This window comes from Saccopteryx bilineata, chromosome 4 (assembly GCF_036850765.1).
Source record: "Saccopteryx bilineata isolate mSacBil1 chromosome 4, mSacBil1_pri_phased_curated, whole genome shotgun sequence".
NCBI lineage: Eukaryota > Metazoa > Chordata > Mammalia > Chiroptera > Emballonuridae > Saccopteryx > Saccopteryx bilineata.
This window is the reverse complement of record NC_089493.1, coordinates 196,203,100-196,228,331: the sequence shown is the minus strand read 5'-3', so window position 1 is coordinate 196,228,331 and position 25,232 is coordinate 196,203,100. Positions and strand designations below refer to the sequence as shown.

Here is a 25,232-nt window from a genome sequence, read left to right as displayed (position 1 = left end):
CTTTGTGAGAGAAACGGTGGACCCACCGAACGTCTGGGGCTGGATTATCAGGGCTGGGGTGCGCCCAATGGAACCCAGGATCTGCGTGCAAATCTCCCTCTTCACTCAGCTCTTGGAAGAGGCGCAGCCAGGCTTAAACACCGCCTTGCAGGCGGGACACCAGGCTCCCAGAGGAGACCTTACTGACATACTCAGGGAGTGTCACATGGCCAACAAATCTCACCCCCCAATCCAGGTCCGGTCACCTTGTTAATGCCTTTCTTAATTATGAAGAGACAACACAGAATCAATCACCAGACACCAGCCGAGTCTCCCATGGGAGGGAGAAAAACGAGAAAAATAATAAAATAAAAAAATAAAATAAAAACGACTAATATCCTCCAAGTGATGAAAAAGAACGTCTCTATAAAATAAGAACAGGATGCTATTAAAAAAAAAAAAACAACAGAAACATCCAGACTATAAGAAAACGGCTCCTAGAAAGTAAAAATACGCCACCTAATTAAAAATTAACCTGAAGGATTAGAAGAAGACACAGTTGAGGTCATCTCCTAGAAAGCAGAAGGAGCGGAAGGAGACAGAAAATAAGACAAGTAAATGATCAGTTCAGAAGAGCTGGGGTGCTGCTCTTCTAATAGTACCACGGAGAAAGCCAAGACGCTGGGAAAGGAATTATAAAATACTCATAAAATTAACAGGTAACTCAAAAAAACTTTCAGACTTCGCTGGCCCACGGAGCAACCACACAGAAAATACAAAAGGACCCAGCGCGAGACACATCAAAATGAAATTTCTGAACGCCAGTGATAAAAGAGTAACAGCAGTAATCATCCCATCTACAAGGTTTGCGTGGCGCCAAGGAACGTTCCAGGTATTTATGTATACATAAACTCATTCACTCCTCACACAGCCATCAAAGGTAGGCCCCATTATTCACGTCACAAAAGAGAAAATGGAAGCACAGAGGGTGAGATCACAAGTCCAAGGCCACACGGCGAGTTGAGTGGCAGAGCATGGCGTGGTCCCAAAAGATTTTTAAGTATTTGAAAAAGGTTAAAAGCCTGTTCACATGCAAAGACCAGAAATCAAGACAGCATCACTGCTCCCCAAAAGTTACACTGGAATTTAAAAGGTGACATTGCCATTCTTTCAAAACGCTAAGGGAGAGTTATTTCCGACATGCCAGGCCCCGGTTTTGGCACCAAAAAAAAAAACAAAAACAACAACAAAACAAACAAACAAACAAAAATGCCGGTCAAATGTGAAGGTAGGATAAAAAAAATTTTTTTTTCAGGCATACAGAGTTGGCCTTGAAAAATTTTTTTGTTTTATTTTTTGGTTTTTTTTAATTTTTTTATTTATTTATTTTTAGAGAGGAGAGAGAGAGAGCGAGAAGGGGGGAGGAGCAGGAAGCATCAACTCCCATATGTGCCTTGACCAGGCAAGCCCAGGGTTTCGAACCTGCGACCTCAGCATTTCCAGGTCGACGCTTTATCCACTGCGCCACCACAGGTCAGGCCGGCCTTGAAAATTTTTGCCTTCTATATACTCTTTCACAGAAAGCTACTGCAGGACCCACTCCAACAAAACAAAAAGTAAAGCAAAATAAAAAAGTAAAGCATGCCTGACCGGTGATGGCACAGAGGACTGAGCATCAACCCAGGACACTGAGGAGTCTGCTCGGGAACCCCGAAACCCTGAGGTCGCCAGCTTGAGTGTGGGATCATCAACATGATCCCAAGGTCACTGGCTTAAGCCAGGGGTCACTGGCTCGGCTTGAGCCCCCCCGCCCCCCGCCCCAGTCAAGGGATGTATGAGAAGCAATCAATGCGCAACTAAAGCAAAGCTACCGCAAGTTGATGCTTCTCTCTCTCTCTCTCTCTCAAAAAAAAAAAAAAAAAAAAGTAAAGCAGGAAAAAGAAATGCATGAGAATCAGGAAACAGTGGATCTCACACAACAGAGAAGCAAACAGACCTCGGAGGCTGATGGCCCCACCACAGACCCAAGCACCAGGTGACAAGCCAGCCTAGAAGCAGGAAGATGGAAAATTCCAGGAAAGAAATCTCCAAGAAAAAAAAAAAAGAGAGAGAAACATAGCTCATTCAATAGGTTTGACCAAATGAAAGTGTACCAAGAGAAAAAGATGCATTCTAAGAAATACCAGCAAGTAGAAAAAGAAAAAAGGTAATGAATTAATAACTGCAGGAAATAAGGAAATAAACTTTAAATTGTACCGCTCGGCTCAAATGTAAACAATATTCACAAAGCTAAAGCCATAAAAATAAAATTAGTTTAAATTGTATTTCACATATATTTAGAAGACAGGGGTAGTACCAAAGCAGGAGGGTAATGTAATAATATTTACTAAGTGCTCATTATATTTGATATTATTCTAAATGCTTTAACATGGATAACTATTGAATCATCTCAACAACCTCATGAAGTAGGTACTATTATTATCCCCCATTTTACAGACAAGAAAACCAAGGTACAAGAGATAAAGAGCCTGACCAGGCGGTGGCGCAGTGAATAGAGCGTCGGATTGGGATGCGGAGGACCCAGGTTCGAGACCCCAAGCTCGCCAGCTTGAGCGCAAGCTCATCTGGTTTGAGCAAAGCTCACCAGCTTTGACCCAAGGTCGCTGGCTCGAGCAAGGGGTTACTCGGTCTGCTGTAGTCCCACAGTCAAGGCACATATGAGAAAGCAATCAATGAACAACTAAGGTGTCGCAACGAAACACTGATGATAGATGCTTCACATCTCTCTCCGTTCCTGTGTCTGTCCCTGTCTATCCCTCTCTCTGACTCTCTGTCTCTGTAAAAAAAAAAAAAAAAAAAAAAAAAAGAGGTAAAGAAACTTGCCTTTGGTTTCTCCCTCTAATAAACAGGAGAGGCGGAATTCAGACTCAGTCCGCAAAATTCTCACCTTCCATTAAAAGTCAAGATACAATCTCAAAAACCAAAACACCACCAGCAGGAGAATCAGGTTACCCCTTTGAAATACAGAGGAAAAAGCCAAAAGAAAGAGCCAAGAGTTTTTTTGTTTATTTTTAAATATTTTATTCAGTTTAGAGAGAAGAGAGCAGAAAGAGAGAGAGGGGAGCAGGAAGTATCAACTCCCATATGTGCCTTGTCCAGGCAAGCCCAGGGTCTTGAACCAGCAACCTCAGTGCTCTAGGTTGACACCCTATTCACTGCGCCACCACAGGTCAGGCAAGAGCCAAGAGTTTTAAAAAATTGGCTGTAGCCAGTCAGCCTGACTGGGCCATGGCACAGTGGATAGAGCACCAAACTGGGACGCGGAGGACCCAGGTTTGAAACCTCGAGCTCCTCCAGCTTGAGCATGGGATCATCCAGCTTGAGTGTGGGGTCTCTGGCTTGAGCATGGATCATAGACATGACCCCATGGTGGCTGGCTTGAGTAAGGAGTCACTCCCTCTGCTGTAGCCCCCACCCCCACAAGGCACAAGGCACATATGAGAAAGCAATCCTTGAGCAACTAAGGTGCCACAACAAAGAATTGATGTTTCTCATCTCTCTCCCTTCCTGTCTGTCTGTCCCTATCTGTTCCTCTCTAACGCTGTTTCTGTTAAAAAAAAAAAAAAAAAAAAAAAAAAATTGGCCCTGGCCAGATAACTAGGTTAGAGCACCACCCTGAAGAGCAGAGATTGCCAAATTCAATCCCCGGTCAGGGCACGTGCAGGAATTGCTTGATGTACCTGCCTCTCTCTCTCCTCCCTTCCTCTCTATCAGTTAAAAAAAAAAGAAAGTTTTTAAAAAGTGGGAATCGGGCCTGACCAGGCGGTGGCGCAGTGGATAGAGCAGGGGTCAGGAACCTATGGCTCGCAAGCCAGATGTGGCTCTTTTGATGGCTGCATCTGGCTGGCAAACAAATCTTTAATAAAAAAAATAGTGCCCTGGCCGGTTGGCTCAGCGGTAGAGCGTTGGCCTGGCGTGCGGGGGACCCGGGTTCGATTCCCGGCCAGGGCACATAGGAGAAACGCCCATTTGCTTCTCCACCACCCCCCTCCTTCCTCTCTGTCTCTCTCTTCCCCTCCCGCAGCCAAGGCTCCATTGGAGCAAAGATGGCCCTGGGCGCTGGGGATGGCTCCTTGGCCGCTGCCCCAGGCGCTAGAGTGGCTCTGGTCGCAGCATAGTGATGCCCCGGAGGGGCAGAGCATCGCCCCCTGGTGAGCAGAGCATCACCCCTGGTGGGCGTGCCGGGTGGATCCCCGTCGGGCGCATGCGGGAGGGAGTCTAACTGTCTCTCCCAGTTTCCAGCTTCAGAAAAATACAAAAAAAAAAAAAAAATAGTAACGTTAAAAATACAAAACATTCTCATGGATTACAATCCATTCATTTCCTACCATTCATGTTCATGGTTGGGGGTGGCTGGAGCCAATCATAGCTGTCCTCCGGGACAACACCAAATTTTTATTGGATAATGCGTAAGGTACACAGGTTGTTGTATGGCTGTCACGGCATTACATTTTAAAATATGTGGGGTTCATGGCTCTCTCAGCCAAAAAGTTTCCCGACCCCTGGGATAGAACATTGGACTGGGACGTGGAGGACCCAGGTTCGAGACCCCAAAGTTGCCAGTTTGAGCACGGGCTCATCTGCTTTGAGCAAAGCTCACCAGCTTGGACCCAAGGTTGCTGGCTCAAGCAAGGGGTTACTCCGTCTGCTGAAGGCCCGCGGTCAAGGCACATATGAGAAAGCAACCAATGAATAACTAAGGTGTTGCAATGCGCAACAAAAAACTGATGATTGATGCTTCTCACCTCTCTCTGTTCCTGTCTATCCCTTTCTCTGACTCTCTCTCTGTCTCTGTAAAAAGAAAACAAAAAAACTGATGCTTCTCATCTCTCTCCCTTCCTGTTTGTCTGTCTGTCTCTCTCTCTGTCCAAATAAAGAAAAAAAAAAGTGGGAATCAAGAATGACAGACATGAGGCAAGAAACTGCTGGTTTTCTTTAGAAACCTTCTAATACTACTTGACTTTTTTTTTTTTTTTTTTTTTTTTACTACTTGACTTTTTAAATGATGGGTGACCTTTTTTCTTTTTTGTGACTTTTCTTGTAAAGTTTATATTAAGTATAAAGCAGAACGCCACACTTTTTCTTTAAATTTTATTTATTCATTTTAGAGAGACAAGGGGAGAGAGAGAGAGAGAGGGAGAGAGAGAAGGGGGGAGGAGCAGGAAGCATCAACTCCCATATGTGACTTGACCAGGCAAGCCCCAGGTTTAAAACCAGTGACCTCAGCGTTCCAGGTCAACTCTTTCTCTACTGCGCCCGCACAGGTCAGGCTGACCTGCGTACTTTCAATGGGTAGATTTTATGATATGCAAAGTATTCCTCAAGAGAGCTTAACAAATAAATGAGGCCCTGGCTGGGCGGCCCAGTGGGTAGGGCGTCCTCGCAGTGCCCCGAGGTCGCAGGTTCCATTCCCAGTCAAAGCACATATGGGAAGCAGCCAGTGAGAGCACAACTAAATGGAACAAGTGGAACCACGAGCTGATGCCTCTCACTCCCCTCCTCTCCCTCTCTCTCTCTCTCTCTCTCAAATCAATAGAAAATAAATTTTTTAATAAGAATTTTAAAATTTTAAATGATGAAAAACATTTTAAAATGCACACAGAGCCTGACCAGGTGGTGGCACAGTGGATAGAGCGTCGGACTGGGATGCAGAGGACCCAGGTTCGAGACCCCGAGGTCGCCAGCTTGAGCGTGGGATCATCTGGTCTGAGCAAAGCTCACCAGCTTGAGCCCAAGGTCGCTGGCTCGAGCAAGGGGTTATTCCGTCTGCTGAAGGCCTGTGGTCAAGGCACATATGAGAAAGCAATCAATGAACAACTAAGGTGTCCCAATGAAAAACTAATGATTGATGTTTCTCATCTCTCTGTTCCTGTCTCTCTGTCCCTATCTATCCTTCTCTCTGACTCTGTCTCTGTAAAAAAAAAACCAACAAAAAACAAAACAAAAAAAAAACAAACCTCTACCTGCATGGAATCTGTCACCCAGCAATTCTGCTCTTGAGCACTCAACATCCCTCTAGAGAAATGTGTACAGATGTGCACCAGGGAAGGCCAAGATCATGGCAGTTCTCTTCATAGCAAACACTGGAAACAACCTAAGTGTCCATCCACAGCCGAGTGGACGAACGGTGCCACGTTCATGTGGTCAAACACGAAACAACAACAAGAGATAAACTGCTGGCACATGTCACAATGTTGCATGAGCCTCACAAACACTATGTGGAGTGAAAGCAGCAGAAATATAAGAGGGCGTATGTTGCAGGATTCCGCTTACAGGAAGTTTTACAAGTGGGCTAAACTATGTAAGGCAGCAGAAATAAGAGGATGGTGGGTGTGGGGTGGATGGTGACTAAGGGAGAGCACCAGTCGCTGGACGCTAGGAATGTCCTGATCTTGAGCTGGCTGGTGGTTCCACGGGGAGGGCTCCTTTCGTAAAAATTCAATGAGCCACACGCTCAGAATGGAAGCACTTGATGACAGTGTAGCTGCTACAACCCAACCAAAAACAGGAAAAAAGAATAATAATGACGAAATTCAGGTTGAGACCCTGGTTGTCTAAGAAGCCTGCAAGCCATTTCAATCCCAGCAAAGTCTGGACAAAAGCAAAGCCTTCATGAATCAGGAGTTAATCATCCCTGTAATGACAGCAATCACTTTTGCTGTAACTTTCACAGAGGGCTGTAACTGTGCTAGGCACCTGGCCTGCCCTTGCTCATTCAGACTTCATGAAAAAATGCAGCACAGCTCAGACACTGACCCATTTCATAGATCAGAAAATTGAGATCTAAACCCAGCTTCTTCTGCCTGACCTGTGGTGGCGCAGTGGATAAAGCGTCATCCCAGAACACTGAGGTCACAGGTTCGTAACCCTGGGCTTGCCCGGTCAAGGCACATATGGGAGTTGACGCTTCCTGCTCTTCCTCCCTCCCTTTTCTCTCTCTCACACACACATGCTTTCCCTCTCTCTCTCTCTCTCTCTCTCTCTCTCTCTCTTTCTCTAAAATAAATAAAGTCTTTAAAAAAAAAATAAATAAACCCCAGCTTCTGACCTCAGCTTCCAGGCCATTCTGCCTCATCTGAAGCAGGATAAGAACCTCAACTGACATAAAAGCCCAGAACATACCAAATTGTTAGTGAGAATGTGTGAAGCAGGGTTTTTTTTATTCCAGGTGGAGGGTGATCCGTTCATGAGCTCAGGAAGGAATCTTGGATACAGGCAGTGGGTGCATCTGTGGCCTGCAATGGCAGTGAAGAACTCTGGTGGTTCCCTCTCATGCCTTTGATTTCCTCCAAAATCAGATGCCAGGCCTCTGTGGGCAGAGGCCAACACTGACTGCTGGCCAGGACTCCCAGCAGCCCCTTGGGGAGTTCCACGCTCTGTCCTGACTGCAGCTCCCACTGAGCCTCTCAAAAGCGAGGCTGGGAAGTTACAGCTTAGGGGTGTCACCGTGATGGGACTGGAATATGGGTGGAAGACAGGGCCATATGTGACCCAGTGGGAGTTAGACTGGACCTCAGACAGGTCCAAGCCAGAAGCCAAGAGCATCGCAAGCTGGCCACATCGAAATCAAGAATGCCCAATCACTGCCTTTTCTCCAAATCTCATCCTCCCCATGGCTCTGTAAGTAGCACTGTCCAGAAGTCCAGGTGAGGTCCCCATTCTCTGTTCTCTGCCCCTCCACATCTCTTAAAGCGCAGCCCCCACAGGCACCAAATCCTGGTCACCTGCAGCATCTCTCCCTGGTGACATCACCCCCCAAAGCCTCCTGACTACTGGCTGGTCACTTGCCCCACCACCACCACCACCACCAGTCTCCAGACAGCAATACACACTCATTTTAAGTGCTCACTGTGAAATAATTTCAAACTCAGAGAAGTTTGAAATAATGTAACCAGCTTCCAGATGACCTTCCCCAGGTCCGGACCTGGACTGCTGTTTCTCCCTGCACCATGTGTTATTTGGTGTTATTTGATGTCATCCGAGGTATCCCTGTTTCCTGTGTACGTGGCACACAAATTATAGCTGTTGATTTTTCTCTTCCTGAGCCATTCCTGAGTAAGTTGTAGACATCTTGTCTCCTGCCCCTAAACATTTCAGTGTTCTTACTTTCCTAAGAGCAAGGACATTCCCTTACATAACCATGGATACAGTTATCAACTTCGTGAAACATAATATTGATTTGATCCTATCAGCTAATCTACAGTCCATACTCCAATTTCGTCAATTGCCCAGATAATATCCCTTAGAGCAATTTCTTCCCTGATCCAAGATTCAATCGAGGGCCATACATTGCCTTTTGCTGTCACATTTTTTTAGCCTCTTGTAATCAGGAACAGTTCCTAGCCTTCCTTTGTCTGGCATGCCACTGATATTTTTTTAAGAGTCTGGACCAGTTCTGTAAAATGTCCCTCCATCTGAGTCACTCCCTCCATTTAAAACCCTCCGCTACCTTCTCATTCCTCACAGCCTGAAATTCCAAAACCTCATTACAGGTCCTACCCTCCTGCTACCTTCCCCCAAACTCAGGTCCCCTCAGGGCCAGAGCCAGCCCCTCTCAGGCTGAGTTACTCACCACTCAGGACAAAACAGACCCTCTGTATTCTCTGTCATTCACGGCCTGGATCTCTACTTAAAATGTTTTCCTTCCTTGATGTGTGTTTACTGCCTGGCCCCACGCTAGGACTTGAGCTCCAATGAAGGCGAAGATTTCTGTGTGTTTGGTCACTGCTGGATTCCCAGGGCCAGAGCAGTGCCTGGCATGCGGGAGGCACTTGGAAATCATTTGCTGAGTAAATGAATAAGCCAGGAGAGAAAGTGCTAAAAAAAAAAAAAACCACACACACACACACACACACACACAAAACACAAAAAACTAGGAGGCTCGGAAAGCCCAGGGAACAAGGAGAGGCTCTTCCAGATTCCAGAATCCTCCCCAGGGGCCAGAGGAGGAAGCACCCAGCAAACCTCCCTTATCTCTGGAATCACATCATTCCACCAGCCGGCCCACACTGATTAACCTTTTCAATCAAGCCCAGGAGGCTGCAGGGCGGATTCCACAGATAGAGCTGATGGACCCTGGAGAAGGCTGTGGCCCCCTATTGTCCATGGCCCAGTCCAAAGTGCAAGGTCTCCCATCCTGTTCCCACTCTCCTCTCCTCCATACACATATCCCCCAAGGGCCAGCCCAAGGTGTTGGAGGCAAGGAGAACCAATGTCCAAGTATAAAATCCTGTTAATAGCTCTTTAATTGCAGCTGAGGGAGACTGAGTCTCAGGGTCCCAACCCAAGAGCAGAGAAGCAAGCCTACCAGGTGCTTGTCACTTACTTGAACATTTAGGCTCATAAGGGTAACCACCACCCTTTATTCCAAGTGGCCTTTATTCTTGATTTCACCTCCTCTTGTGCAGAGCAAACCACCAAATTCTTTGACCTGAGACCCGTGGTGCGGAAGGCAGCTCCTCCAGGAAACCCTCCTTCACAGCAACGCTCCTGCCCATACCTGCCCAGGTGGGGTGCCAGCACCCCTGCAGCCAGGGTCCCCTCACGCTCTGAGTACCCCCAGGGCAGCTCCCTCTACCTAAGAGGCTCCATGGATCAACCAGGACCCCATCCACGCTGGAGTCCAGAGGTAACAGAGATGGCCTCTCACTACCTCGCTGTGTGACAAGAGCAAATGGCTTAGCCTCTCTGAGCTTCCCAGTACAAAAATAAACAAGGATGAGGCTGGTAACACTGACCAGACCTAAGGAGCTGACAGCCAAGAAGGGGAAGGCGTTGAAAGATCAAATTCAGCACATGCACCCCATAAAAAGGCAGAGAGGGGAACTGGGTTGAAGAATTTGTAATCGGGTCCAAGCAGTTGATGGGGATCAGCTCCCCACCTCCTGGCTAATGGAATTAGCGCGGAGCTCTCTGATCTGGGCGTTGGCCTGGGGTCGGAGGTCTCTGGGAGGCCGTTTGAAATGTTGGGGGCAGCGCCAGCACCCGCACCCTTCCCTCCTGGGTGAGCACGGGCCCAGGAGGCGGCTCTGGGGCCTTCCCGGGCAGCCTTTCCCAGGGCCGCCTGCTATTTCCTCCATGACCTCAGCCGCCGAGCACGCATAAGTCAGGCAGCTCCTAACGCGGGAGGTGCCGAGACAGGCCTCCGCGGTCACCTCCCGCTAGACTTCCCCGGCCCGTCCGCCTCCCATCACGTCGCTTCCCCTCTTCAGCCTCAACCTCCCCGTCTACCTAATGGGAGTGGGGCCGGCTGGCGGCTGCGGTTAGGGCAGGCGCCCCGGCAGCAGGGGCTGTTTGCAACGCTTCGTGTTCTAGTACTTGGCCTCTGTCCACCCCGGCCAGATCGGAAACCCGGAGTCCGCAGCGCCCTCTCTCTCCCTGACTTTCGGAAGGCGAGCAGAGGTCTTGCGGGACCGGAAGACCCGGGGTCCGATTCCCAGGCTGCGGACTCCCTGCTAGCACCCCGGGCTGGACCCGGAGACCTGATGCACTCGAAGGACACGCCAACGAAAATTAACCGTGGCCTCTGGGGGCGCACAAAAGGGGACGGCCCGAGCGGCTCTTTGTACCCTGGGGCCGTCCCCAACCCTTCTACTGAGACCTCTGGGGTCCTTCCTTCGCCCTCTTCGTGGTCCCCCGGGGCGGAATACAGCCGCAAGCTCTTGGGGGACACTCGCGCATCCGGGCTGCGCCCCGATCCTCGCAACCCAGGCGGCGGGGATCTCCGCGCTCCCGGCCTCCGCGCCGCCCCTCCCCCGCCCGGCGCCTCACAAAGGCCCTTTGTCCCGCCGAGTCCTGGGACTCCGGTTCCTGAAAAGTTCCAGGAGAAAAACCAAAGAGATAGGCAAAAACGGCGAGCGCTGCAAAGCGAGCAGGGTCGGTAGGGCAAAACCAAGACGGGCGCAGCGGCCAGAAGTGTCCCCTCCAAGAGCCCAAGGCCGAGGAGAGTATCGGGGGCTCCCCGAAAAATCACAAGCACCCAAAACTACACTTTGAAGTGTGAGGAGTGGATTTTCCAAAAGTCGAAGCGTGGGACGCCAGGCACAGAGATCAGAGGCAGCCGGGAGGGACCCGCGCTTGTGCTGCGGCCGCGGCAGGTCTAGAGGGTTCCGCGCCTCCCTTCGCACCGTCCCCGATCGGAGCCGCTGCGGCCCCCCGGGGCAGCCTTCTCCCTCCCCGGCGCCGTCCCCGCCGAGCCAGGGCAGCCCCTCGCGGAAAATGGCAAAGGCTGCCAGGCATTGTCGGCCACCACCTCCCGCGGTTGAATAGCCAATTCAAGATTTTCCTCCGCCGCTCGAGCCCGGCCCGATCCGCTCGAGCACCTCTTCCTTCCCCCGCTTCAGGGCGGCGGCGGCTCAGTGTCTGCGTTCCCGCCGCGCGCGCGGAATACCAGGGGGTCCCCGGGATCGGAGTCGCTCCTCTCCTACTGGAGTGGAAGGTCCCGAGCCCGCCTTTCTTCTCCTTCTGGAGGGCGAGGGTTCCCCCCGAGGGCTGCTGCCCACCCTCCGGAGACCACGGTCCCAGGGCACCCCCAGGCGCTCGGGGCTGGTCGGAGACACCGCGCCGCCGGAATGGAGAAGCTAGGGACGAAACCCCGGAGCCCACAGGCGCCGGCAAGGGCGTTTGCCAAGAAATAGAGATTCGAGCTCCAGGAACCGAAGTTTCAAATGGCGGGGGACTAGTTTGTTCTTCTCTCGCCCAGATCTCTGAAAACTCCAGCCCAGCCTCAGCCGCGGGGACTCGGGGTGTGGAAACGTCCCTGGTGGCTCCGGTTTCGGCGAGAAGTGTGCTTTGGGAGAAGCCGGCAGGCCGGAAGAGGCAGCCGCGCCGCGCACCCCTCTCCGCCGGCGTCTCCGGATTGGCCTCTTCCCCGGCCACGGTCTTCCCACCTCGGGAGCCGAAACGGCCCTCAACCCCGTAGGCCCACCGAGAGAGAGGCAGGCGCCGCTCCCCCGTCGCGAACGCCAGAGAACAGAGCAGATAGCATTTTCCACGCTTCCCTCCCCAGGATCCCGGGGGAACAAGCGGGGGCGAACACGGCGAAGGGCACTTACCCGGGTGCGGGTGGAGGTTGAGGCCAGCCATGTACTTCCCAGGCGGCAGCGGACCCGGCAAGCCCGAGGCGGGCAGGCGGCCTGCCGTGGCCGCGCCCACGCGGTGGCTGTCCATCGCCAGGCCGGACAGCAGCGGCGGCGGGGGGCCGTGCACGGACCGGGGGGGCCCGAAGTCTCGGCCATCCATCCTCCGCGGGAGTGCCGCGGCCAGCCCCCCACCCGGCCCGCGGGCCTCCTCAGTGGAACCTAAAAGTTCGGCCTCGGCGTAGTCCCAGAGTCTTCGAGTGGCGGGGGCTCCGCGGTGTGCATGGCGGCGGCGGCCAGCGGGGCTTGCGCTCGGCGGCGGGCCCGCAGCCCGGGGCGCACAGGCGGCCGGCGGTGAGGCCTCTCCGGGCGGCCAGGCAGAGCTGCGCAAGGCGGCGCACTCGGCGTCTTGGAGGGGAGAGGAGACGAGCCGCGGAAGAAACAGAAGGGAGAAAAGAAAAAAAGGGGAAGGGGGGGAAAGTTTTAGAAAGTTGTTTTGCCGTTCCGGGTCAGGGGCTGCCGATCTGGTAGCCAGAAATAAAATCGGGTGTAGCCCCTTTCCCATAAAAAGTAAAAACCCATGCTCCTTCCTCCAGCGGCTTCTGGCTCTCGGGGCCCTAACTCTGGGAAAGTGGCGGGTAGCGCGCTGCGCCCAGCCCCGACTCTGCCTTGGCGGTTCACGATCCTCCCCAAACTGGGGAAGGCCCTCGGCCGCGCCCGGACTGCGCAAATACAAACCTCCGAAGTGTGTTTGATTCCTGGGTGTCACATGCTCCGGGGTTTCAAACCAGGAAACCTTTCCAAGAGCAGTTCGAAATGTCTAACACTGTGTCACTATCTGATTCTCAAAGTTTAATATTTAACCTTCGGGGGCCCTCGCCTTCCTTTTCTGAGCTTAGTTTTCCTAAGCCCGTACCGAGACTCGGTACTCGTGTATTTTTCGGAGAGAGAGTGCAAAGCGGGTTTATCATTTTTAAAGAGCCTCGCCGCCCCCCTCGGGCCACTCTGAGTCGTAGAGTCTAAGTCCGAGGACCAGAGACGTGGCATTCTCTCCCGAGGACTGAAAAAAATCCTTCCAAACAAGCTTTGGTTTCATTTTCCAACGCCCCGGCCTGGGAATCCTGCGGCCCGGAGGACGTGGCCTGGAGCGGAGGACTTGGGGGGCGTCAGAAGGGATGGAAGGGTCTCAAGGGTCTCGCTCCTACCCTAGCTTCCCCTCAACTCCAAAAATAATCTACAAAGAAAACCTTCGCACCGAGGGGCGCCTCCCCCAGCGCTGGGTAAATGCCCCCGTAGTTCCAGTTTAAAGCTGTTTGTTTAAAAGATTTGTCCGTTGCCGATTCCCGTGGAGGCAGGAGGAGGGTTTTGGAGCCAACACGGTCGGTCCTCACTCTCCGTCTGCCCGCAGCAGCTCGGATTCCTGAGCCCGGGAGGCCGGGGTGCTCCTAGAGCTACAGATCACGCCAAAGCCACCGGGTCCCGGGTGCCCTCCCCGCGACCCCGCGCCGCGAGCTGTAGACCCCTTGGCCGCCAATTCCCCAGCCTCCTCCTCCAGCCCTCCTCTACAACTTTGCTAAAGGTGCTTATTTTAACCCGGTTTTGGTTACAACCACCCCCTTCCTCCCTCCCTCCCTTGCTCTCTCCCATCAGGCTCTGGTTACTAGATTCGCGTTTACTTTGGAAAAATCTAAGATCGCCACATCCGAGGATACATGTCTTAAGGAGGCGATGAGCTTCCCGTGATTTTTTTTTAAAAAATGTTCTTTGTGTAGCTTTCTTTTTAAAGCCAGAGCTGTAGGGCATGCCCCGGCGCCCCACACTGGGGAAGTCGAGGTGAAACCCCCTGGAATACCTTCTCTCTGTTAAAGAACCTGGCTCGGCCATCTGCGTGCTCCACTGCGTTCTCCCTACTTTCTCTCTCTCCCTCTCTCTTAAATATAGTTAAAATGGCTGAATTCTGGCTTTTAATTAAAAACAGCCTATAATCGAAAACGTCTAGGCGTTCCTGGCTCCCCGACCGCCTGCCGGTAACCGAGTAGGGAACCGACGCCCCTGGGCCCAGCTAGGCGGGCTGGAGCGGGACTAGGGACTCAGGTGGGAGCCCTGGAGAAGCAGCTCGCCCCCAACCCTCCCAGGGCGCCCCCATCTCGCCGCCTCTGGTCCCCGACTCCATTCTCAGGGGCTGCAGAGCTGCAGGTATCCCGTGGCACACCCCGAGAGTGATGTGGGGTGGAAGGCCAGCCGGAGAAGTTTGGAGACCATCGCGCCCAACCAGGGCCGGGCGGGCGGGCGACCCAGCGGCGTACCTGGCGCGGCGGGTCTCCCGACTCCGGGCTCCAGCGACAGCGACTCCGGTGGCGGCCCCGGCTCCTGGCGCGGCTAGGCGCCCGTGCTGCCCGCCATCCCGCGGCTGCTGCTCCCCTTCGCCACCCGCAGCCTCCTCACACTTTTTGCCCGCCTTTCCTTTTTTTGGTTGAAAACCGCTCCCCGGGCCGAGCGCTCTGCGCGCCAACTCCTCCGCCCTCCCGCGGCCCGGCTCCCGCAGCCCCCGGAAAAGCCAGCTTTCCTCCCGCCGAGCTCCCCGCTTTTTAATAAAATCCAGGTAGCGCCGGTTTAAAGAATCCCAAATCTCCATATACAGCCCGGGATTGGAAAAGGTACATTACACAACCCCCCTTTCAAGTTCCTCTCGCTGGATCTAAAAAAAAAAAAAAAAAAAAAAAAAAAGCCAACGGGGGGGGGGAAGCGGAGGTTGGGGGAGGGGAGCACTCTTCGCGGAAGAAACACGCATTGTTCCCGGGTGCCCGCCTCCCCCCGAGGCCGGCCTCCGGCCGCCACCCATTGGCCGCGTGCGCCGCCAGTCACGCGCATGTAAACACCTTGGCCCTCAGCCATTCCTATAAAACCAATTACGGACCTAGGGGCTCCAGCAGTTTCCAGGCTCCCCTCGGCGGGGCTGAATGATCAAAACTGGTGGTGAGAATTTTTCCGGGCCGTTTCTAGGCAGCCCTCCCCCTCCACCAGCTCGGGCACCCCCCCCTTCCTCCTCCTCCTCCTCCTCCTCCTCCCTCTTCTCCTTTTCCCTCCTCCCTCCCCCAGCGTCTGGGCTTAGTGATCAAAATAGAGGAAGATGGTTGTCGCCGCAATCCAGGGCTTTGCAAGGCACGGTTTAATGGGCCGCCTGTCAGCTTCCTGCTCGCAGGAGGAGGTGACAAGCTAAGCGAGCTGGGAAGGGCCTAGGACCTCCGCAGGCTGCACCCCGCGCCCGAGCCCCGGCTTCCCATCTCCCCTGGGGCGCGCCTTATAGAACGCGCGGTGGCGACGCCAAAACAGACTAGAGCTGCTTTTTCCTCCCTCCCCCCTTTTAAAACAAAGCAGCGATTCATTCCCTCTTCCCCAGCAGCGCGGTTGGTAGGATGGGCTGGCGAAAAGGCCATTTTCCTAGCCCCGGCCTGCAGGTCCCTCCCGAAATGCGGTGTCAGATGGTTACTGATTAATATTTTGGAGAGGCCGCGGCGGTCGGCAGCGGGTGAGTCTCTAATCTTCTAAAAGGGGTTCCTATAGAAACGCGGGCCGGGGCGCGCTTCCTCCCCCCCTTCACGGCCCCAATCGGGGCTGCGTCGCTTTGCACTGTGCGCCCCTCCCCAAAGTCTCTCTTGGCGTGGGCACTTCCCACCCCTTTACTCCCCCCCCCAAAAAAAAAATCAGAGCAGAAAAAAGGATTAGATCGTCTGAGGAGAACTGACTCCCTCTCGATTCTGACATTTCAGCCTATTAGCATTTCTCCACGGGGCCTTCTGAAACCTATTAAAGTGTAATATTAAAAACCTCTTGGCTGGGGGCCTCTCTCGCCATCCATCCGCCGCGCCCCCTCCAGGGAGGGCGAGACGGGGGGTGGGCGGGGGGGAGATCTGTTGATCTCAGAGGAAGCAGCAGCCAAGCCCAAAAAGTGCTTGGCTGGCCGAGATGGCCAAAGGGGGAGGGGATACTCAATCCCCCAGACTTTGTACTTTTATTTTGCGCTTTCAGCAAAATCCTTTCTGGGTTGAGTCGCCGGGAGCTGTCCGCGGCAACCTACTTGGCGAGGAGTGCGGATGCGGTCCTAGGGGCCGCCCAGGAGGCCCCGCACCCCCTCCGCAGCCTGGCAGGGACCCATGCCCGGCTAGTCATTACGTACCCTCAAAAGGAAGCTTGTGGAAGGGCAGAAATCCTTGCCGATCCTGCCTTGGAGAGCTACCGCGGTGATTGGATTTTAATTAAAACAAGAGGAGCCCTCTCTTTCGCCCCGCGCTGCGGACTCAGCGTTTTCTCATCGCTCTATTTTTTTAAATCATTTTAAAGCAACTTTTCTGTAGGGAGGGAGAAATGAGCTAGTTAGCGCCCATTCGTTGTTGTTTTTTTTAATCCACTTTTAGAGAAAAAAAAAAGGGAGGTAGGCTTCCAAAGCAAGCTGAGGGTGTCTAATTTAATTCCAGTATAAATTTGAGGAAAAAAGTTCAGCCTCTTGAGGACAGTTTCAAGTTGCCCTTTCTGAAGCCTCCAGCGCTGGTTTCTAGGCTGCCCTCTTTTGGAAGCAGAAATTCTGCGGTGGGGAGGAGGGGGAGGTGAGAAGGAAAGAAAGGAACAAAAATAGCTGGATCCAAGGGGAACAAGAGGCGGTGTCCGCGCTAGGAGCAGGGCGCACAGTTCTCAGTGGCGGCCGGGGCAGCAGGAGGCTCCCGGAGCAAAGACGGAGAGGAGAGGGGGGTTAGAGAAAGGAGGTATTGTGTCTGTGTTCCTTGGGGGAGGGGATGACTGCAGAAATAAAGTAAACGCAGTTGAGCTAGCTGCGCGGGACTGCTGGAAGCCAAGGCATAGGAAGGGGCCGTGCGTGGGGGCGCAGCCCTGGTGGGCACCGAGCGTCCTCGAATCTTATCCGAAGGCCTTTGTGGGTTCCTTGTAAGCCCTCCCACGCCCGAGCCCCCATCGCTTCCCCACCCCCCTCGTTGCCCTCCAATATTCGGAGCCCAGACCATAATTCCCCTACCCCATATCCCCGCCCTAGATCTGGAATGTTTTTCTTTATTTTAATACAGCTCAAGAAAAAAAATGTATCTTGAGAGCTGGGGTGGGGAATACAGAGGACGTGCAGGGTGGAAAATAACAAAAGCCTATTTTTATAAATGTTTAATGTTTTCACTCCTGGGTGCTCCAAGACGCCGTAATTGTGACGGCGGGGTATGTGTGCCATAAATCATTTAGTTGCTAATAAAAATTCTGCCTGTTTGCCCTGGATTTGCCAATGGCGTTTGCATTTTCCAAGTGTGCGCCTAGTCGGCGTGGCGAACCGAGCCTGCATTTCATTAGGGCCTTGGGTAGGGGTAGGAGAGACCCCCTCCCTCCACCCCCTCTTTCCCGGGCTCTTATGGACCCCAGCCCCGTTGCGCAGCCCTCCCTGCACACACTTACACCCGCACCCGCGGAGCCCGGCTCGGGCACAGGGCCCGGCGTAGTAAGAGGCGGCGGCTCCGGGTTCCCGGCCGCGGGGCGGGACAGCAGGATAGACCCTGGCCGTACGGGTTCTCAGCGCTGCAGCGTGCGTGGGGGCGCGAGGAGCCACGCGCCCGGATCTTTGCCCCCTCTCCAGCCCCACGCCCAGGTGGCTCCTGCAGTCGCTGGATAAACAGCGACCGGGAGCCATCTTAGGGCGGGGGACGGATTCCAAGCCGAGTGGTGAGCGCTGACCGGGCTCCTTCCCAGACCCTCGCGGTGCGCACGGAGCCTCCAGAGCACCCCTCACTGGTCTTCCGGGTCAGAGGAGACGCTCTCCCCGCTTTAGCGGGTCACGTTGAAATGTAAAAAGCAGGCCAGGGAGCGCTGCGGGGAGCGGGTGACAAGCCACGAAGCCCGCAGTCTGGCCGCCATCTTCCGTCCCCTCCCCCCTTCCCCCGTACTTCTGTCTGCCCGGCGGGAGTCGTGGCCAAAAAGAGTGTTGACGCAGTGTGTGTATGTGTGTGTTTTGTACTGACTGAGCAGAAAATCGACGGGAGGGGAGGACCTTGCAACCCAAGCCTCAGTTCCCGCAGAATCCACCCAGGCCTGCACCGTCATCCGCGGCCGCCGTGGTCCTCCCGAGCTGAGGCTTTTTGTATGTTCCCAGGCTGCCAGCTCAGGCTGTTGGCGACCCCACTGACAAAATGCTTTCCTTCGCTTTTATTTTTACTTTTTAAAAATTGACTTTAGAGAGAGAAGGAAGAGGGGGGAAAAGCATCGATTTGTTGTTCCACTTATTTATGCATTCATTAGTTGATTCCTGTATATGCCCTGACCGGAAATCGAACCAGCGACCTTGATGTGTCCAGAGGCTGCTCTAACCAACTAAGCAACCCGGCCAAAGCCCTCCCTTTTGTTTTAAAACTAGAGGACAAGCCAACCTTGAGCCCAACTCTTCCCCGGATACGCCATTGTCGGGCGGCTTAACTCCATATTCAGGGCCGAACCCGCGCTTCCCAGAACCCTGCGGTTGCTGGCCGCTTGGACACGTCCTACCCCTTCCCCAGGGGAAAAGAAAAAGAAAAGCACTTCCTAGATGAGGACAGCCGAGCCACCTCCATTCTTCGCCCCCAACCGTCTCTCCCTGTGGGGACCGAAGTCCCCGCGCTCTGCTAGGCTTTCCGTGAAGGGCGCCCGGGCGTCCACCGGCCGCTGCCCTCCGGAGAAGATCTGGCCGGGTCTTTTAAGCGCTGGTGTCCAGGTCTCAAGTCCGGCTACCCGGGAGCTCCCGGCCCGGACGCCACTAAAACCCGGAGAGGCCCCGCCCGGGAAAGCCACGCTCGCCATCCCCGTGCTGGTGCTGGCTCAGCCACGATTCGGCGCCGAGCCGAAGTTTGGCCAGCCCAGCCAAGAGCAGCCCCGACCGGCCGGGAACACCAGGGACTCGGCGCCGGAATCCCGCACGTCGCGGGAACCGAAGCTCCAGGCCGGGCTCCGGAGGATCCCGGTGCCTCTCGGCTCCGCCTCCGGCCCTGGCTTTTTCCCCGGCTCGGGTCGGGTCTTCCACTCCACTGTTTGGCTTGGTGAGGACGGAGATGCTCTCGGGGCGCAGGGGGCCGACTGTGGCCATAAATCTCCGTGCGGGCCCTCCTTCCCGCGGATCACGCGCGGGGGCTCCGGGCTGGCCTCGCGTCCCGGCCGGACTGGGCGCTCTGCTCTCCGGGTCACGGCCTGGGCGCTCCGAGGCTGCGAGGGGAGTCAAGCTAGGAGCTTCCTCTTTCGCCACTAGAGGAAACGGTTTCGCCCACTCGGTGCCACCACATTTATACCCGAAGTGGCCAGACCTCGAGGCGGCCCGGGCCTCATGGAATCGCTGCCTGGGGTCGTAGCTTACTCCTATGAAGGCTCAGCGAGGCTGGGATGAGCGCGTAGCCATCTGCCTGGGCCACCCGCACCACCGAGGAACAACACTGGGATCAGACAGTGTCTGAGTGGCTTCTCAAAACTCAGCCTGCCACCCGTCTCCGAAGACCCTGCCTTAATACCGCGCCATCGTTCTGACTTTAGAGCCGAAGTGGGGGCGGGGGGGGGGTGTTTATTTTTGCGAGGTGAGGACCAAACAGGGTGTTCGCGGCACCGCGCCTGGAGGTGGGGGGTCGTCTGGTTCTCCACCCCCGCCAGCTCATCTTTTCCTCCATGCTCGGGAAACCCTGGGCTTCTTGCTGCCCACCGGGCTCGGGGCCCTTCTTGGCCGCCCGCTTTGGTGCAAATAGCCCAGCCATCGGGAAAGGAGGAATCGCTGGGGCGCTGGTGGCAGCCTGGTAGGGAAGACAAGTCTTTTCTACCCCAAAGGTCAAGGGGCGCCCATAGAGAGTGCATTGCAATCGTAACGCTTAATGTCACCAGCGTTGTCTCTTTGCCAGAGGAGGGCCTGGGAGCAAGCCTTAGGCTGATGGCCTGCATCAGGCGAGCGGGCCGTGCCCGGGATCAGGAACCACCCACCACCTCTGAACAATCTTGGCTCAGGACTCCGGGTGGGGATAGCCACGGAAGAGGGAGGCATTCCCCATCGAGGGCCTCACAGTGCCCGAGAAAGGAGCGCGAACTGGCCAGGGGCAATGCCAGAGGCAGGGGTTGGAATCTCTCTCCCAAACGCACTCCTCATGGGAGCTTCGGCTCCCTCCTAGAATTTCTAGCACATTCGGAAGGTCCGAAGGCCTTCCGGCCGGGCCCGTAGGATTTTGAGTGCCCGCCCCGGCGGGAGCGGCGGGAGCGCAGGCTGGGCGTGGAGAGGCTGCCCAGCCGCATTCCCGCCGCGCCGCCCCCTCGGCCCTGCCCCGCCACGGCGCCCCAGGAAGCGTCTCCGAAAACAAAGCGCTGCGGTTTCAGCCCAAGGTTAAAGTCCACCGTGAGCGCTTTTTTTTTCCCCCGGAATCTAAGAGCGATAGCATTTCTCTAAATAAACCGCCAATAAATCAGCTCCCGGCTGCCTGCCGAAGCGCTCTGCTGACCTTGGGGAATGGTTTTCCTGCGAGACCGTCAGAGGACAGGCATGGGGGTTGGGGAGGGGGGGACAGATGCCTGCCATGCCCCCTCCAGCGAGAGGCAAAAGAGGGGATGGCCACATTCGTGGACGACTGTGATACTTGTGCATCTGGAGGATGGGGGAGACCATGATTACTGGAGCGCCGTCAGCGCCTGGTGGTGGGGGGCGATTACTGTGGGAGATGGCTGCTTTGGGGGAGGCTGACCACGTGTTCATGGAGGCCTAGGGCGCCTGCACTGTTGCAGGCACTAGGGAAGACACGGAGGGATAAACAAGGCCTCTTCGGGGGCCTCCTTCTTTGTCTGGGTGTGCCTGGGTGTGTTCTGCAGGCGAGTTTGTGCGGGTGTGACTAATGGGATTTATGTATGTCAGTGCCAGGGTGACTAATGGAGGGCTTGGCAGCACGTGTGGGGGGGGGAGGGGCGCTGCACCTAGGTGGGGAGTCCTGCCCCAGGAGGGGCTGCCTCCCCTGCTGCAGCGCGGTGGGGCCTCTGCTGCTCTCCCTGGCAGGCCCGTGCAAGCTGAGAGTTCTGGAGCAAATTCCAGCGCCAGCCCTGCCCCCAGAGGGGCCTCTGTTCCTCCCCACGGCCCTGACCCACATGGCCCCTGCCAATCCAGGCCGTCCCACCGCCTTCCACGCTGAATCCTCCCAGTTTCCTCTTTCACAGTCTGAGAATTCCTTTCGTGCAAACTGGCCCCTCTTTTGAGCTGGCTTTGACGACCCTCTGACTTTGATACTGTCCTGCAGTTTCACAGATGAGAGAAACCAGAGGTGCGGAAAGAAGTGACACATTCACACAGCTAAGAGGTGGCAGAGAGCCCAGGTGGGGACTGGTGGGGAGACAGACGTGGAGCCCCAGCATTCCTGGGAGCCCCCTGCCCAACTCAGACTAGCTTAGGGAAGGTAAATGACCAGCAGGAACCTATCCCCTACCTGCCCTCCCCCTTCCCACCCTTCCCCACTAACCCTCTATCTTCTATCAGGGCCTCTATCCTGGCCTCATCTGGGAGGAGGTGACAGGTCAGAGGTCAATGGGAGTCCACTGGGCCTGGGGCAGGGTGAGGTCAGGCTGACCCAGGGCAGATTCTGTGCTGGAGGGGGCTGTGTTCAGGAGTTCAGAAGGCCTAGCCAGGAGCCCGTGTCAGGAACCCCCTACCTGACACCCAGCTGGCTCAGAGCACACCTGGAGAAGCCCGTTTCCCTCTGAGTCTTCTGGTGTCTGACACATTCACAGCCCCTGACTGCTCCCCATCTGTATTCCTTTTGCTATGTGCACGCAGGGCTGTCCCACTCTTCTGTGCCCCGTGGACACAATCCTCAAGAGGGTCCCCGCGACCCAGAGATGTGAGTGACTCTCCTAAGGTCATGAGGCTTGGGTACCAGCCCTCCATCTTCTGTGCCACCTGTTGGTGCTCCATGGCCGTGGAGCTCCTCTTGGGGAGGGAGGGGACAGCAGGGCCTAACCCTTCTTGCAGGTCTCCCAGGAGCCTCCCACACCCACAGGTTCCCAGGATGTTCTCTCTCTCTCTCATGCTCATGCGCGTGCACACACCTATACGCTCTCTCACTCCCTATACACTCTCTCACTCTTCACCTCCTTCCTTTAAAAAAAAAAAAAAAAAAAACCACAGTCTTTGGCATTTTCTTCCAAGCAGAAAATAAAAACATTTCCCATGGCTACAGTTTTGAAAGCTTCCCTTTTCATTCTGCCTCTCTCGTGTGCCGCCCCCCCCCCAATCAGCACAAAGTCTGCAAAGACCAAGCCCGACCTCCAGCCCTTCCGGCATCCCCCAACTTAGCCCTGCGTGTCTAGGTTTGTCTCCTCCACTCACCCCCTAACACATGCCCACATGCACTCCCACAGCTTCTGTAGTGACAAGGAGTCTCTTCAGAACCTTCTAGCCTGACCTGTGGTGCTGCAGTGGATAAATCATCGACCTGGAACTCTGAGTTCATCGGTTCAAAACCCCGGAGTTGCCCGGTCAAGGCACATATGGGAGTTAATGCTTCCTGCTCCTCTCCCTTCTCTCTTTCTCTCTCTCTCTCTCTCTCTCTCTCTCTCTCTCTCTCTCTCTCCCTCCCTCCCTCTCTAAAATGAATAAAAATAAATCTTTAATTAAAAAAAAAAAAAAAAAAGAACCTACAGGAACCAGCCCTGCCAGAAAGGACATGTCTACCTTCTCCCTCACACTCACCTGTCTGCGCTGTTCACCTGGCCCAACTCAGACTCATCTAAGAGGACCACGTGGCCCTGGCCGGTTGGCTCAGTGGTAGAGTGTCGGCCTGGCGTGCAGGAGTCCCGGGTTCGATTCCCGGCCAGGGCACACAGGAGAGGCGCCCATCTGCTTCTCCACCCCTCCCCCTCTCCTTCCTCTCTGTCTTTCTCTTCCCCTCCCGCAGCCAAGGCTCCATTGGAGCAAAGATGGCCCGGGCGCTGAGGATGGCTCTGTGGCCTCTGCCTCAGGTGCTAGGATGGCTCTGGATGCAACAGAGCGACGCCCCAGAGGAGCAGAGCATCGCCCCCTGGTGGACATGCCGGGTGGATCCCGGTTGGGCGCATGCGGGAGTCTGTCTGACTGACTCCCCGTTTCCAGCTTTGGAAAAATGGAAAGGAAAATAAAAAAAGAGGACCACGTGTTAAGAGAAGTGGAATAGCCCTGGCCGGTTGGCTCAGCGGTAGAGCGTCGGCCTAGCGTGCGGAGGACCCGGGTTCGATTCCCGGCCAGGGCACACAGGAGAAGCGCCCATTTGCTTCTCCACCCCTCCGCCGCGCTTTCCTCTCTGTCTCTCTCTTCCCCTCCCGCAGCCGAGGCTCCATTGGAGCAAAGATGGCCCGGGCGCTGGGGATGGCTCTGTGGCCTCTACCTCAGGCGCTAGAGTGGCTCTGGTCGCAACATGGCGACGCCCAGGATGGGCAGAGCATCGCCGGGAGTCTGTCTGACTGTCTCTCCCCATTTCCAGCTTCAGAAAAATGAAAAAAAAAAAAAAAAGGAGTGGAATAGTCTGACCAGGCGGTGATGCAGTGGATAGAGCGTCGGACTGGGATGCTGAGGACCCAGGTTCGAAACCCCAAGGTCGCCAGCTTGAGCACGGGCTCATCTGGTTTGAGCAAAAGCTCACCATCTTGGACCCAAGGTCACTGGCTCCAGCAAGGGGTTACTCAGTCTGCTGAAGGCCCGCGGTGAAGGCACATATGAGAAAGCAATCAATGAACAACTAAGGTGTTGCAACACACAATGAAAAACTAATGATTGATGCTTTTCATCTCTCCATTCCTGTCTGTCTATCCCTCTCTCTGACTCTCTCTGTCTCTGTTTAAAAAAAAAAAAAAAGAGAGAGAGAGAGAGAAGTGGAATACCTCCCAAAATCCGTATGTTCAGGTGCTAGCTCCTGGGACCTCAGAGTGTGACCTTCTTTGGAAATAGGGTCATTGCAGGTGTAATTAGATGAGATAAGGTGGGCCCTGATCCAATGTGACGTGTTAGAAAAGGGGGACCTAGAGATGGAGGGAAGACTGTGAAAAGACAGAAAGGAGACAGCCTTCTGCGAGGCATCGGGTAGGACCGGAAGCAGATCCTCCCTCCCAGCCCAGCGGGAAGCAGCCCTGCCCACACCTTGACCTTGGGCTCCTGGCCTTCAGAACTGAGAAACAATACGCTCTTGTGGTTGATGCTGCCCCCTTTGTGGCCCTTCGCTGTGGCCACCCTAGCAAACGAATACGACCCGGTGTCTTTCAACCGCTAGTCTGAGGGCCGGTGCCAGCCCACCAGAAATCTCCTGCCGGTCTGTCGTTGGGTCTGTAATCTTCATACAACATCACGGTGGTTAACTCTTTCGTGAACCAGCATGAAATTTCTTTCTGGCAGACCGGCACCGGTCCATGGACTAGTGGTTGAAAACCACTGTGTTATCCCAAACTGAAGTGCCCACAAGAGTCAGACAGGAAATCGGTGAGCAGAATGGGACAGCCAGGTCTGCTTTCGTTTGTGGGAAGCTGATGTATCAGTCAGGATGGGCTCGGTGATGCAGCAGTGACAAAGTCCCCCACACGACACAATAAAATGTATAATCACTGACACATTGTCTGCTCTGAGCCTGGGCGACCCTCGAGGGCAGCTGGCCACCTGTGGTGGCTCCTTGGCACAATTTTTTTTTTAATTTTATTTATTTATTTTAGAGAGAAGGGGGGGAGAGAGAGAGAGAGAGAAAGAAGGGGGAGGAGCAGGAAGCATCAACTCCCATATGTGCCTTGACCAGGCAAGCCAGGGTTTTGAACCGGCAACCTCAGTGTTTCCAGGTTGATGCTTTATCCACAGCACCACCACAGGTCTGGTTCCTTGGCACTATTTTTAACGCCACGCTGACCAAAATAAAACCCCCGGGTGGGGTGCCTGTGGGCCCACAGTTTGCAGCTCTCATGCAGCTTCTGCTCGGCCACCCCGTCCCGTCCACTTCAGACACCCCTGACAGCTAATGTCCTCCTGATGCCACGCACCCATGTCCTCACGTTGATCCACTCGTGCCTGTGTAACGAACACAGACTGGGTCCAGCCCCAACGGTAGTGACAGAGTGGACCACAGTCCTGTCCTCGTGGAG

General features: G+C 54.6%; 1 protein-coding gene and 1 long non-coding RNA gene across 8 annotated transcripts in view; one reads left to right on the top strand and one right to left on the bottom strand.

The window, feature by feature from the left end:
• Positions 1-14,802, bottom strand: part of TNRC18 (trinucleotide repeat containing 18) — a 90,000-nt gene extending 75,198 nt beyond the window's left edge. For 3 of the 5 annotated variants that reach the window (XM_066273444.1, XM_066273446.1, XM_066273445.1), the window contains exon 1: positions 12,093-12,842. In XM_066273444.1, coding sequence (XP_066129541.1) covers positions 12,093-12,681 — 589 coding nt within the window. In that variant the 5' untranslated portion in view covers positions 12,682-12,842. The other 2 variants (XM_066273447.1, XM_066273448.1) reach the window with 2 other exon arrangements.
• Positions 14,803-15,044: 242 nt separating this feature from the next.
• LOC136333791 (uncharacterized) lies at positions 15,045-17,829 on the top strand. 3 transcript variants are annotated; one of them, XR_010731092.1, is made up of 3 exons: positions 15,045-15,092; positions 15,517-15,645; positions 16,146-17,829. It is a non-coding gene; the product is annotated as an uncharacterized lncRNA (long non-coding RNA). The 3 variants fall into 3 exon arrangements; XR_010731091.1 differs by having other exon boundaries at positions 15,046-15,092; positions 15,520-15,645; XR_010731090.1 differs by lacking the exon at positions 15,045-15,092 and having other exon boundaries at positions 15,101-15,645.
• Positions 17,830-25,232: the final 7,403 nt, after the last annotated feature.